General features: G+C 41.0%; 1 protein-coding gene across 5 annotated transcripts in view; it reads left to right on the top strand.

The window, feature by feature from the left end:
• Positions 1–8,578, top strand: part of RAD18 (RAD18 E3 ubiquitin protein ligase) — a 124,702-nt gene extending 116,124 nt beyond the window's left edge. For 2 of the 5 annotated variants that reach the window (XM_077325269.1, XM_077325273.1), the window contains one exon: positions 6,517–8,573. In XM_077325269.1, coding sequence (XP_077181384.1) covers positions 6,517–6,610 — 94 coding nt within the window. In that variant the 3' untranslated portion in view covers positions 6,611–8,573. Of the gene's footprint in view, positions 1–6,516 lie in introns of all 5 variants that reach the window. The other 3 variants (XM_077325272.1, XM_077325271.1, XM_077325270.1) reach the window with 3 other exon arrangements.
• Positions 8,579–14,338: the final 5,760 nt, after the last annotated feature.

The raw sequence follows: 14,338 nt of genomic DNA, 5'->3' as shown, positions 1-14,338 counted from the left end.
CTGAGATGACTCTTTCTCAGTCCAGTCAGGAAGAGGACCATCAGGTTCAAGTATCTCAGAAGTATGAAGTTTACTTGGAGTAGCAAACAGGTTTTAAAAATATAACTCCTAGACCTCTGGGTGAATGCAAAAGGGAATACTACCATGCATTCTAATGTTCATATTAATAATTGCCCCCAAATGCTGGGTTGTCATTAGTTTTTACAGCCAAAATTAAATTTCTACAGTTCCTACTTAAGTTCTCCTTCTTATGCTTTACTAGGGATGGCCAAATTGTGGCTCTCCAGATGTCCATAAACTAATTGCACTCCATGAACATCTAGAAAGCCACAGTTGGCCACCTGTGCTCTATTCTCTCTCTTAAAAGATTAGAATTCTCAGAACAAGTGTAATATTATTACTCTTTAAGTCTTTTATGTTTTCACTGTTGTTCTCTTTTGATAAGTCTGCACTCTTTATCAAGCCATCTACCATAATTCTCAGAAACCTGGAGCCTCACAAAAGGAGCACTATTAGGCCTGAAGAGGGACAAGAGCTTATACAACATGGAAAGAGACCTCCTAGCTAAATTAAACCCCAGCAGTGATCTTCTTAACACTGCTGAGTAGAGCTAAGCTAGCTTTATAAAAGTTAAATCTCAATGAAAGTAACATTTGAGTTGTCTTGTCAGCACTAATTGATGGAAAGGTTAAGAGTTATATTTATCTTTAGCAGATCACGGAAGTTTCATTATAAAGGGGTGGAAAACTTGTCACAGACATCAGGAAGATCCATCTGAAGCAAGATCTTAACCACAAAGATGCAGTCCTGAAATGCTTAGTAATACACAAGGCTGGCCTCTGTTTTTCTGGTTGTCAGTGGTTGGCATTAAACCAGTGGAATATGCAGCCAACATCTTATACTTAAAGAAATGTTTTGCTTATTTCAAACCTACCCTTTTAATCTGAGAGAGCAACAGTGGTCGTATAAAGTGTCTTTCTGTTTCTTGGTTCAGTTTGCTTTGTGAGGTTCTTTCGTGCCCCTGTCTCTCCCAAACCACCTCTTTGCTCATACCATGTGTTCCAGGATCAAGCTTTTAACTTCAAGTGGTATGAACACGGATGGCGTAAGCACTGCAGCTTAAACAGTGCACCATGTGACATTTTCTAAAGAGTCTGTTCTAATTGAAATTGAGAGTTTGAGTGGTTGATCTTGATTCAACTTTTGCTGATTCCATTCCTTTTCCTCCTTTTATTTAGTAAGCTTTTTGTAGCAAGAGGTGTGTATTTTCTTCAATCGGTAAAACAGACTTTTGTAATGTTTTGATGCTGTTATAATAATAATTTGCTGATCAAGCTGCTATTCCCCCCCTCTCCGAAAGCACTTAGCAGTATTGTGAACATAAGAAATCTGAATGGTATTAATAACTAGATTCTCAGCTGAGGTCAACAGTCCCCTCCCTCTGAAATCGGGACCTCCTGGGTCCAATGGAACAATTCCTAGTAAGTGCCCTTTTATTAATAGTTGAGCTATTATAATTTTCATCAGCCAAAGTGATTTTAGTTGGCTAATGTATGTAGCCTTGTGGACTGGTGTAATCTGTATAGCAAAAGTTTGTGCACACCTTATATTTCAGCTGCCAGTACTTTGCGTGATTATCCAAGCTCTTCTTCCCGACTGCCTGTTTCTTCCTCTAATCATTGATTATTAGGCAGTGTGAAGAATGAAATGGCAAGATTATGTTAAACTTTCTGGCTTTGAGAAATGCCTTATTAAATGGAGGATTACAAGATTTGCTATCCGGTATTTTGTTGCGTGTTATAATGCGTGCTGTGCAATCCAATCACGTACTAGGCATTAGAGACCACTAAGGAACACATCCTTTCTTGCATAGTGTTAATGCTTCATGTGCTTATTTGATATGATGCAGTCTGGCATAGCTATGTAGAATGCCTGTGTAACCCTCATTAGTAGAACTGAGATAGTACACAAACAGTGATGTTAGAAACTTGGGAACTGGCTTGTATTATTGAAGATTTAAAACATCAGCCCTCTGACATGCTTAAGCACATACATTGTCCCCTAGCATGGGATGAAAATGTTGAAAATGTGCAGGTAGATTTTGCTTCTGATCCAATGCATAGATTTGCATTTAGACTTGAAGAATGGTGGACCACTGGATTGTCTTTGTTCATAGAATCATAGAATCATAGAGTTGGAAGGGGCCATACAGGCCATCTAGTCCAACTCCCTGCTCAACGCAGGATCAGCCCTAAGCATCCTAAAGCATCCAAGAATAGTGTGTATCCAACCTTTGCTTGAAGACTGCCAGTGAGGGGGAGCTCACCACCTCCTTAGGCAGCCTATTCCACTGCTGAACTACTCTGACTGTGAAATGTTTTTTTCCTGATATCTAGCCTATATCGTTGTACTTGAAGTTTAAACTCCTTACTGCTTGTCCTCTCCTCTGCAGCCAACAGAAACAGCATCCTGCCCTCCTCCAAGTGACAACCTTTCAAATACTTAAAGAGGGCTATAATGTTCCCTCTCAACCTCCTTTTCTCCAGGCTGAACATTCCCAAGTCCCTCAACCTATCTTCATAGGGCTTGGTCCCTTGGCCCCAGATCATCTTCGTTGCTCTCCCCTGTACCCTTTCAATTTTATCTACGTCCTTCTTGAAGTGAGGCCTCCAGAACTGCACACAGTACTCCAGGTGTGGTCTGACCAGTGCCGTATACAATGGGACTATGACATCTTGTGATTTTGATGTGATGCCCCTGTTGATACAGCCCAAATAGTTGTCTGAAATAATGTGATGTACTGTTTGCATAAAACTACTCTTAACATTTTATATACTCAACGGTATCATGTATTAGATCTTGGCTTTGCCTAAGAGTGTTCACTGCTGTCCATATACCTAAAGATTTTAGTGGAGTGAAGGTAGCCTTGAGGAAGTATTATCTAAGTATATCCTTTCTCTGTTTCATGCCCTCACGCTCATCTAATGGCACTTATGACGATGTTTACTGGGACCTGTTAGACCCACATTCTGCCATGGGCCAGTCATATTCTCTCAGCCTAATCTGTGTCAAGTGGGTAGCCATGTTGGTCTGAAGCAGCACAACAAAACAAAATCAGAGTCCAGTGGCAGCTTTAAGACCAACAAAGATGTATTCAAGGCGTGAGCTTTCGAGTGCCAGCATCAAGTCTGAAAAAGAGTGCTTGCACTCGAAAGCTCATACCTTGAATAAATCTTTGTTGGTCTTAAAGCTGCCACTGGACTCTGATTTTGTTTTGTTGTCCTAATCTGTTTGTCAGGTTTGTTTTAAGGGTAAAACAGAAGAGGGAGTACCAGTATGCACATGTCTCAGCTCCTTTGAGGGAAGGTTGAATAGAAATGAACTAAAGACTCTGTCATTGATTTATTATGGTCATAGACCAGCACATCCTATTACTGTTATCGATAACTGGTTGACAGATCACACCTAAAGGGTGCTTGTTAATGGATTGCCATCCTTTTGGAGAGGAGAGACAAGTGGAATGCCTCCGGGATTTGTCCTGGGCCCTGTGTGTTGTTCAACAAATTTGTAAATGATTTGATGAAGGAATAGATGGGGTGCTTATTAAATTTGTAGATGAAACTAAACTGGCAGGGGTAGCAAACACAACAGAATGCAGAATCAGGGTGCAAAATGATCCGGGCAGCTGGAAAACTGGGCTAAAATGAATATCAACAATACAATACAATATAAAACCTTTAATGGCATTCACGATATAAAACAATATACAAATTGGTTCTATAATGCAAGTCTAAAAAACTGTGAGGAACGTTACAACAGGCAAGGGAGCAGCAAATACAAAAAGATGAAGCCAGTGACGTTTACTTCTTTACCCTATGGGACATTACTATAGATAAAAACTTGGCTACCCATTCAGTGGTCTCCGAGCTATTATCAATAAGCAGCAATTCAAGAGCCCTGCCATCTGAGACATTAGGGAAGGGTAGAAGTGGGGAGATCTGTTCCAGTCCCAGTCGCCATGATCTGCAGGTGTTTCTTCTCAGAGCTCCATAAATTTTAAAATTCTTTTAATTACTACTACCAAACAAAAATGAATATCAATAGTGATAAATGTAAAGGTCTTCATTTAGATAGGGAAAATAAAATGCTTCATTATAGGATGAGAGGGGTCTTGTATGTTCGAAAAGGGGTCTTCGTAGACCATACACTGAACATTAGTCAGCAGTGTAGCTAAAAAGGCAAATGGGATTTTAGGTTGTATCAGATCGTGCAAGGTGATGAGACTGCTTAACTCTGCTATGCTTTAGACCTCACTGTGGTCAGTACTGTGTTCAGTTTTGGGCACCATAACGGAAGAAGGATGTAAACAAACTGAAGCATGTCCACAGAATGGCAACAAAAATGGTGAGGGGTTTGGAGACCAGATGTATGAAGGGTTTTACCCTGTAAGGTTTACCCTGGAGAGAAGATGACTACGAGGTGATATGATAGCCATCTTCAGGTACTTGAAAGTAGGGTTGGGTGCTTTGGCTGCCAAAACGGCCATTTCAGCCTGAAGCAGCCAGCGGCGTGGAGGGGAAGGGGCAGCCCTGGTGCCACAGCAGTTGGTGCACGCACACAGGCGCATGCCACAGCGCTGGCTCCTTCAGGCTGGAACCCTACTTGAAGCACCCAACCCTACTTGAAAGGCTGTAATATAGAGCAGGGGTAGTCAACCTGTGGTCATCCAGATGTCCATGGACTACAATTCCCATGAGCCCCTGCCAGCGTTTGCTGGCACGGGCTCATGGGAATTGGAGGACCACAGGTTGACTACTCCTGATATAGAGGATGTAGGAGACTTGTTTTCTGGTGCTTCTGTAGGAGACTTTGGCAAAAATTTGTATTTTTGTGTATTACTATATCTTTTTTATATATTTCAAATACTTTTTGCAGTACCTATCATTATTCTTTACAAATATCTTTTAACCTCTTTTACTTTCTTTTATTCTTGTACCAACCAATTAAATGTTGCATTTAAAGTAAAATAATCTACTCTGTGTATGTGTGTGAGTATGTACATTTTTAAGAAATGTGAATCTTTTTTTGGTTGAATATTATAATTTTTTATTCCAATAACTCCATAGATCAGTTTATCTATTAAATTTTGTATCCATTCTTGTCCATCTTTAATCCTCACTCATAGAGTTAATGTTTCAATTTCTGCATCATTTCATAAGCTCCCCCACCCCACCCCCTTCAGATCCATCCTATCTTTTTTACTTGATTCATATAATTTTTAGTGGCTCTGTTCATTTTGCACCTGGGGGTATTTCGTCGGTCTGGGTAAGGGCAGTGTAGATGGTCTCTACTGCATTTTCCTTCACAATAATCCCATGAATTGTTTTAGGCTGAGTTTGTATGACTGGGCTGAAGTGACTCAATGAGCTTCATGGTTTAGAAAGGATTTGCCCGGTCATTGTATAAAAGTCTAACAAATATGTTCTATAAGTTCTTATTTTGGATAAAAGACACAAATCTCTAGGTTTTGATTTAGTGAAGGAGAACCTGAGAAATTCGAACCTAGAGCTTTTTGTCTTCTCACCCAACTAACTAACTTACGCAGAAAGGTTTTGCAACAAACTTGGGTAGGTTTGCAGAAAAATCGGAGAACTTCAAGCAAAAGTACAGACATTCCTACTGGGGATGTGCGGACCTGGTGCTGGAGACTGGGAAGAGCTCCAAGTGTGCCATTGCAGTCACTTTCCAAGAGCCAGTCTAGGCTTGCCCTTGCTGTCTAGGACCCACTCCAGGTAGAAGAACATCTTGGAGGCCAGGAGCTGCAACAAGCTTACAGTGGGGGAGATGAATTTCCCCCCTACTTTGTGCGTGTGATCCTATGAATGCTTGGAGAAGTGCAGCATTATTGGTTTTTATCATTCAAGCTTTCTTTGTTTAGTTCCACACTTGGTCATTTGATCTGTAACTGCCCTTCCTAATCCTGTTTTGAAATAGCCAAAAGGTCCCATTCTGGGTACATGACTCCAGCATGCACCATAATTCTCATAAATCACTGTTCAGTCTCACCATCTCAATGTTCAGTTCACTGCTGCTGTTTCACTGGGATGACGTGTAATAAAGAAAGTCATTGTTAAAGACTATGCGCACATGATCTCTTTAAGTATTAACCTCTGAGACAGAAAGGGTTGCCAAATTCTCCCTGACAGGACGTACTTTAGCAAAATCTAAGTAAATGGCTTGATTTTTTGCAATAACTGGCTGAGCTTCAGTATACAGGCAGCCAGATTAAAGGATCTGAGTGTTCCCTTCTGACCTTTAGCTGTGCGAATTCTGCCCTGTTTTAATCTGTTTTTGCTCATAACATAGCTAAAATAAGATTAGGATTGAGAGGGGGGGAAAACCCTTTTTGATTTTCACAAAGAGGACTGTTAGTGACTCACAGCTCTTCATAGAAGCATCATTTCCGCAATATCCAGCATTTAAGATATATGTTCTCTTTCTCTTTTTTTCTTATAGCAGCAGTTTGCCAGATGTGAAGATGGCCAAGAAAAAATCAAGAGACTGTAGAAGCAGCTCATTACAGTCCAGGAGTAAGCGAAGAAAAGAGTAGCAAAACAAATGTAAATCTTTCATTCTCTTCAAACTTTTTTCAATGGTCTTGATATGGCACCATGGAAATTACTAAAATATTGTGACTTCCTGCAGAGTCCCTGGCAATAAACCTTCCTGTCTTAAACAAATTTACTTGGAAGTATATTCTGTTAACGCCACTTGTAAGTAAATATACTTTAGATTGCAGCTGTGGCTGTTTATCTGTAATTGTTTAAAGTTCTGAAACAGGCTCATGTCTGTATGGCCTAGACATTTCTCTTTTCATTAAAGATGCTTTCATACCATATTGGTGGCTTTTGTTGTTAAGAATGCATACTTGTTAGCGAAGTAATCTTCATTCTCACTTTTCAGTTATCTCTCTCTCTGCTCCGTACCATCCTGTGTCATATTAATTGAGATGACTTGGGAAAGTGGAATTCTGCAGCACTTGTACACATCCTGTGATTTTCTTGACTACGGAGAAGAGAACCATAATTCATAAGCAGTTTTAAAATACTTGATTTAAAATAGTTCATTTTGTACAGTGTTAAGTGCAAACTCTGATGGTCTTGGGAAATACCTGGAGTAAAGAGAAGTCCCAGACCATCACTATTTGCTTCCTGCTATTTTGTTGGAACTTCTTCATGTGTTAAGTGATCCTGAAGACACAAGTATATTGGAAGGACTTCTCCAAATCATATGAATGAGCAATAGGCAATGAAATTGTGGATGAAATTGCAAAAAAAAAAAATTTAATTGCTGTTGGTGACAGAGTGATGTCACTTCTGGGAAAAATTCGGAAGTGACATTGGTGCTTTTTTGGAATTGCTGAAACCTCTGCAGTTGATTGTCAATGCTCCCCATGTCCCCTCCAGAATTCTGCTGGCTGTCAGAGACAACCAAACAACCTTACCTGCTATTCAGGTGGTAAATTAACTGTAGATAAACTGTGATATATAATAGACTACTTGCTATAGTTGTAAAAATATTTACCACGTGTATATAGTCTCACATTTATAAAATCAATAGATTTTTTAGTTCATTTTAGTACAAAACAATTAAAGGGAAAACTGAATATATAATAGCTTTAGAAACTCATTACCCTGAAATATAAGAATTACTGTGCAGGCACCAATTTTACTTCAGAGCTATCTATTATGAGTTAGATCAGGAATTTTGCCCCTTATTTCACCTGACCATTCCTGTCTGTGCTGAATAAAATATGTTGTTAATTTGGAATGTAAAAGCTTCTTGAGTACCATTTAAGTTGTATAAGTTAAAGGGGGCTTCCATTCCTTCCCTCGGGTTCCTGGGCTGAGCAAACTGCCAAAATACTATACTGGGACAGGGTGGGACAACCAGAATACTTCAGGAAAGGAGAAAACCTATAACTAGGATGGCTCAGTCAGAAAGGGCAAATAAAAACGGGGTGTGGGGAGTGAATCTTGCCTCTGAGGGAGGGAAGTGGGCAGGGATTATCATAATACCATTGATCACTTGTGTGGTCCCACTTTTAGCGAATAGGTAGGTTGTGAGCTCCTGTATTTGTTTACCTGGCACTTAGTTGTGGATAGAGGTGCAGGGTTTTTTTCTTTCTTTAAATAGAAGATGCACATGGCTCTGATTTGGATCAGGTGAATAGGGCTGGAAAAGGAGAAGTTCTTTTTATCTTTTTATCTTTATCTTTTTATCTGCACTACTTTACCAACCCAAAATAGTCCCCTGGGGATACTACAGGTCTTTTTGGCGTAGACATGCTTGTATTGTGATAGTACTGTTGAACTATTTTAATGGCTGTACTGATAATTCTCATTTTTTGATTGTAAGCTGTCCCAAAATCTTTTTCATGATGTGGCATAAAACTATTGTAAGAAAAATAAAATGGTCGATTTTTGACTTTTCCATGTTTTCTATAATAAAAAGCTACCTTTGGTTATGAATTTGGGCTACCACCAATACATTCAAACTGTCTAATCATTTTGGGTTTTTTTTTAAGCAAGATGTTACTGTTCTATGACCTTTTAACCAAGTCCCATAAACACCACTTATAGAATACCATAGACTTTTGCAATTCTTGTAAGAAAACAATTTTTCTGGGTACCCATTTGATTTTTTTATTGTATTTCCAAGAGAAATGTTAATTATAGAATAAACTAATGCATCGACAAAACAAATGATATTTCATTACTCCCCCCAGTTGTATAATTCCAGATCTAAATGAAACTATAAAACATACAGGGACTGAATGAATGAGCAAAGCTCCCCTCAAGAAAAGGGAAAAGGCTGTGTTCAATGTGTGGATAGAAAACACATTTAGAAATAATTTATAAAGATGGTGTTTTGCAAGCTTCTTTAGAAGACAGGGTTCTCCTTCAGTGGGGGATGTCAACCAAACTGATTAGGTCATGTCTCCTCTTGCTCCGGGCCTATGCAAATTTGTTTAGATTGTGTTGGCTCAGAGTGAGGCTGACCCTCCAGTTTTGATAGCCCTACTGCTCCAGCAGGACACTTGAGCCTAGCTTTGCATTCTTCAAGACTTGCCTTATTTGTATGGAAGATGGAAAAGTCTTGAAGAAAGGCCCCATCGCTGATCTTAAAAAGAAAAAAAGAGAACATTAAGACAAGCTTCTCCCACCTGAGGTTCCAGGCACCAGAGACTGGCCAATGGAAGATACCTCTCTAGTGGCACAAGCTGCCATCAGTGCTGGCAGACTTGAACCTTTGGGTTGTTCCAGAGCCAGCTTCCAACTGCACAAGAAAAGCCCAGCAGAGATCTTCCAGGTCCAAGGCTAGACCCACTCTCTTGGGGTCTCTTATCTTGTTAGTCTGGAAGACGGAAAGGCCTTGAGGAAGGGCCCCATTGCTGGTCTTAGAAAGAAGGGGAGGACTGTTGTGACTTCAGGCATCAAAGACTGGCATAGGCCTCTGCTGGAGCTGACAGACTCAAGGCTTCGGGTTGTTATGCAACTTGCCCCTGACTGTGCTGGAAAATCCCAGCAGAGCTCTACTGGGTCCAAACAACCACAAGGAGATTGCAGCAGGTGGCCCACCCCATGCAAACTTGTAGGCTTCTAAGGCTACAGGGAGCAAGAGGATTGGTGCTACACAATTTTTCATAGCCCTGCCTAGAGCAAGAGGAGATGTAACCTAACCAGTTTGAATGTCTGCCCCACCAAAGAGAAGACAACTTTAAGTAAGTACAGTTGTATAAGCATTGTAGTGACGCTTTTGATATTTTAATCTAAGAAACTGTTTGCTTTTTCTGCTGTACAACAGAATAGAAATTATTTAGGCATTCACGGTTTCTTTTACAACTGTTTTGTCTTGCTCTTCGGGTGCAACTTGCCAATGATCACCCTTGTCAAAAATCACCTCTTGATGAATCACAATACAGATATGCGTACCTGTCTCATTGGGGGAAGTCTGGTTGTTGTTGTTGTTATGTGCGAAGTCGTGTCCGACCCATCGCGACCCCATGGACAATGATCCTCCAGGCCTTCCTGTCCTCTACCATTCCCTGGAGTCCTTTTAAGTTTGCACCTACTGCTTCAGTGACTCCATCCATCCACCTCATTCTCTGTCGTCCCCTTCTTCTTTTGCCCTCGATCACTCCCAGCATTAGGCTCTTCTCCAGGGAGTCCTTCCTTCTCATGAGGTGGCCAAAGTATTTGAGTTTCATCTTCAGGATCTGGCCTTCTAAAGAGCAGTCAGGGCTGATCTCCTCTAGGACTGACCGGTTTGTTCGCCTTGCAGTCCAAGGGACTCGCAAGAGTCTTCTCCAGCACCAGAGTTCAAAAGCCTCAATTCTTTGACGCTCGGCCTTCCTTATGGTCCAACTTTCGCAGCCATACATTGCAACTGGGAATACCATAGCCTTGACTAAACGCACTTTTGTTGGTAGGGTGATGTCTCTGCTTTTTAGGATGCTGTCTAGATTTGCCATAGCTTTCCTCCCTAGGAGCAAGCGTCTTTTAATTTCTTTGCTGCAGTCCCCATCTGCAGTGATCTTGGAGCCGAGGAAAATAAAATCTGTCACTATCTCCATTTCTTCCCCATCTATTTGCCAGGAATTGAGAGGGCCGGCTGCCATGATCTTTGTTTTCTTGATGTTGAGTTTCAAGCCAACTTTTGCACTCTCCTCCTTCACCCGCATCAACAGGCTCTTTAGTTCCTCTTCACTTTCTGCCATTAGAGTGGTATCATCTGCATATCTGAGGTTGTTGATATTTCTCCCTGCAATCTTGATCCCAATTTGTGACTCCTCTAATCCCGCCTTTCTCATGATGTGCTCCGCATACAAGTTAAATAGGCAAGGCGACAGTATACAGCCTTGCCGAACTCCTTTCTCAATTTTGAACCAATCCGTGAACCAATCCAAGAGCAGGGCTCTTCTTATGTTTTTAATTAAGCAGTATTCCTTTGGACTGCCCTCCCTCACAAAACAGTACTCCAAAATGGTCCAGTCTAGGTAAATAGATCATGAGGTACAAAATGTTCAAGCTGAGGGATAATACGTATGAATGTTCTCAATTCCTTTCTCAACTCCTTTCTCAATTTTGAACCAATCAGTGATTCCATGTTCAGTTCTCACTGTTGCTTCTTGACCTGCATATAAATTTCTCAAGAGACAAATAAGATGCTCTGGTATTCCCATCTCTTTAAGAACTTGCCACAATTTGTTGTGCTCCACACAATCAAAGGCTTTAGCATAGTCAATGAAGCAGAAGTAGATGTTCTTCTGGAACTCCCTAGCTTTTTCCATGATCCAGCGTATGTTGGCAATTTGATCTCTAGTTCCTCTACCTCTTCGAAATCCTGCCTGTACTTCTGGAAGTTCTCGGTCCACATATTGCTGGAGCCTAGCTTGTAGGATTTTGAGCATAACTTTGCTAGCATGAGAAATGAGTGCAATGGTGCGGTAGTTTGAACATTCTTTGGCATTGCCCTTCTTTGGGATTGGAATGTAAACTGACCTTTTCCAATCCTGTGGCCATTGCTGAGTTTTCCAAATTTGCTGGCATATTGAGTGTAGCACTTTTACTGCATCGTCCTTTAAGATTTTGAATAGTTCAACTGGAATGCTGTCACCACCACTAGCTTTATTGTTGCTCAGACTTCCTAAGGCCCATTTGACTTCACATTCCAGGATGTCTGGCTCCAGGTCAGTAACTACCCCACTGTGGTCATCAGGGATGTTAAGCTCGCTCTTGTATAGTTCTTCTGTATAATTTTGCCACCTTTGCTTAATCTCTTCTGCTTCTGTGAGGTCCCTACCATTTTGGTCCCTTATCATACCCATCTTTGCATGAAACGTTCTCTTCATATCTCCAATTTTCTTGAAAAGATCTCTGGTCCTCCCCATTCTATTGTTTTCTTCTATTTGTTTGCACTGTTCATTTAAGAAGGCATTCTTATCTCTTCTAGCTTTTCTCTGGAATTCTGCATTCAATTGGGTGTATCTTTCTCTTTGTCCCTTGCCTTTCACTTCCCTTCTCTCCTTAGCTATTTGTAAAGCTTCCTCAGACAGCCATTTTGATTTCTTGCATTTCTTTTTCTTTGGGATGGTTTTAGTTGCTACCTCTTGTACAATGTCGCGAACCTCCGTCCATAGTTCTTCAGGCACTCTGTCTATCAGATCTAATTCCTTAAATCTATTTGTCACCTCTACTGTATATTCGTCGGGGATATGATTTAGTTCGTACCTGAGTGGCCTAGTGCTTTTCCCTACTTTCTTCAATTTAAGCCTAAATTTTGCAACAAGAAGCTCATGATCTGAACCACAATCAGCTCCTGGTCTTGTTTTTATTGCCTGTATAGAACTTTTCCATCTTTGGCTGCAGAGTACATAGTCAATCTGATTTCTGTGTTGACCGTCTGGTGATGTCCATGTGTAGAGTCGTCTCTTGGGTTGTTGGAAAAGAGTGTTTGCTATGACCATTGTATTCTCTTGACAAAATTCTACCAGCCTGTGCCCTGCTTCATTTTGTACTCCAAGGCCAAACTTGCCTGTTATCCCAGTTATCTTTTGGCTTCCTACTTTAGCATTCCAATCCCCCATGATGATAAGCACATCATTTTTTGGCGTTGCTTCTATAAGGTGTTGTAGGGCTTCATAGAACTGATCAACTTCATCCTCTTCAGCAGCAGTGGTTGGGGCATAGACCTGGATCACTGTGATGTTGAATGGTTTGCCTTGGATTCGAACTGAGATCATTCTGTCATTTTGGGGATTGTATCCCAAGACTGCTTTTCCTACTCTCTTATTGATTATGATGGCTACTCCATTTCTTCTGCGAGATTCTTGTCCACAGTAGTATACCTGATGGTCATCTGAATTAAATTCACCCATTCCTGTCCATTTTAGTTCACTGATTCCTAAAATGTCGATGTTCAGTCTTCTCATTTCTTGTTTAACCACGTCCAGCTTGCCTTGATTCATGGATCTGACGTTCCAGGTTCCTATGGAATAAAAATCTTTACAGCATCGGACTGTCTTTTCGCCACCAGTTACTTCCACAACTGAGCGTCCTTTCGGCTTTGGCCCAGCCGCTTCATTCATTCTGGCGCTACTCGTACTAGCCGTCTGCTCATCCCCAGTAGCATATTGGACACCTTCCGACCTGAGGGGCTCATCTTCCAGCGTCATATCGTTATGCCTATTGGAACTGTCCATAGAGTTTTCATGGCAAAGATACTGGAGTGGTTTGCCATTTCCTTCTCCAGTGGATCACCTTTTGTCAGAGCTCTCAGCTATGACTTGTCCGTCTTGGGTGGCCCTGCACGGCATAGCTCATAGCTTCACTGAGCTACGCAAGCCCCCTTGCCACAACAAGGCAGCGATCCTTGAAGGGGGGGGGGAAGTCTGGAGCCACCTCCAAAAATTAGCAGTGTAGTTTGTTCCATTTTAGGGTACCTCCACACTACACACCCAACATGATTGCTGAAGTGTACCTACAGCAAACAAGATTTGGATGACCTATGTACATCTTAAACCAACAAGCATGGCTACGACCTGTTTTGTATATTAGCCAGCTTTTACTTCTTGAATTCAAGAAAATACTGTAAATTATGATTTCACTGAGACTGATATTAGCTCTGAAAATTCTGTGATATTACTTGGATCCTATACATTTGCTCTCAGTGTGCTGCTTTCTGGGTGCTGTAGAGGTGGAGCTCACATTCTCTCTAGGTACACAGTAGAATTTGTGCCCAGGGAAATGCCTAGCATGAGAGGAAGTAAACTCCACAGTGGAGCCCTGCCTCCGCAATGTAAAGAGGGAAGTATGCCAGAGCATATATAATATCAAAGCCATGTATGTACAGTACTCCTGGGATGGTTAGGTTTCATTTTACTTTGTGTCAGTGGGATTTATTACCTGTATGAACTTGGGCAGCAATGCATGGAGCCTGGGTTTGCAGGGGGGGGAAATATTTATTTAAAACATTTCTATACTGCCTTTCCCTCCTAATTCAGGGTCCACCTCCATGTGGCAAACATTAAAACATTTCAAACATTAAAAAGCATTCACATTGCCATAATTTCATTTTCTGTTCTTTTTGCTAAAGTTTACATGTCAAAATTCATTATTCATGAACAGCTCTGAAACTTAACATCCCTTAGAGCAAGAAAGAGTCACTGTTGCAGACTGGGCCACTTGATTCAATTAAACACAATTCAATTGCAAATAGAACACTAGTGTGTCATACATGCACTTGGACATGGTGTGGAAAACTGCATCTTAATTCA

The sequence above is a fragment of the Paroedura picta genome, chromosome 3 (genome assembly GCF_049243985.1).
Source record: "Paroedura picta isolate Pp20150507F chromosome 3, Ppicta_v3.0, whole genome shotgun sequence".
Lineage (NCBI taxonomy): Eukaryota > Metazoa > Chordata > Lepidosauria > Squamata > Gekkonidae > Paroedura > Paroedura picta.
Note: the sequence above shows the minus strand (reverse complement) of the source record. Positions and strands in the feature narration are given on the sequence as shown.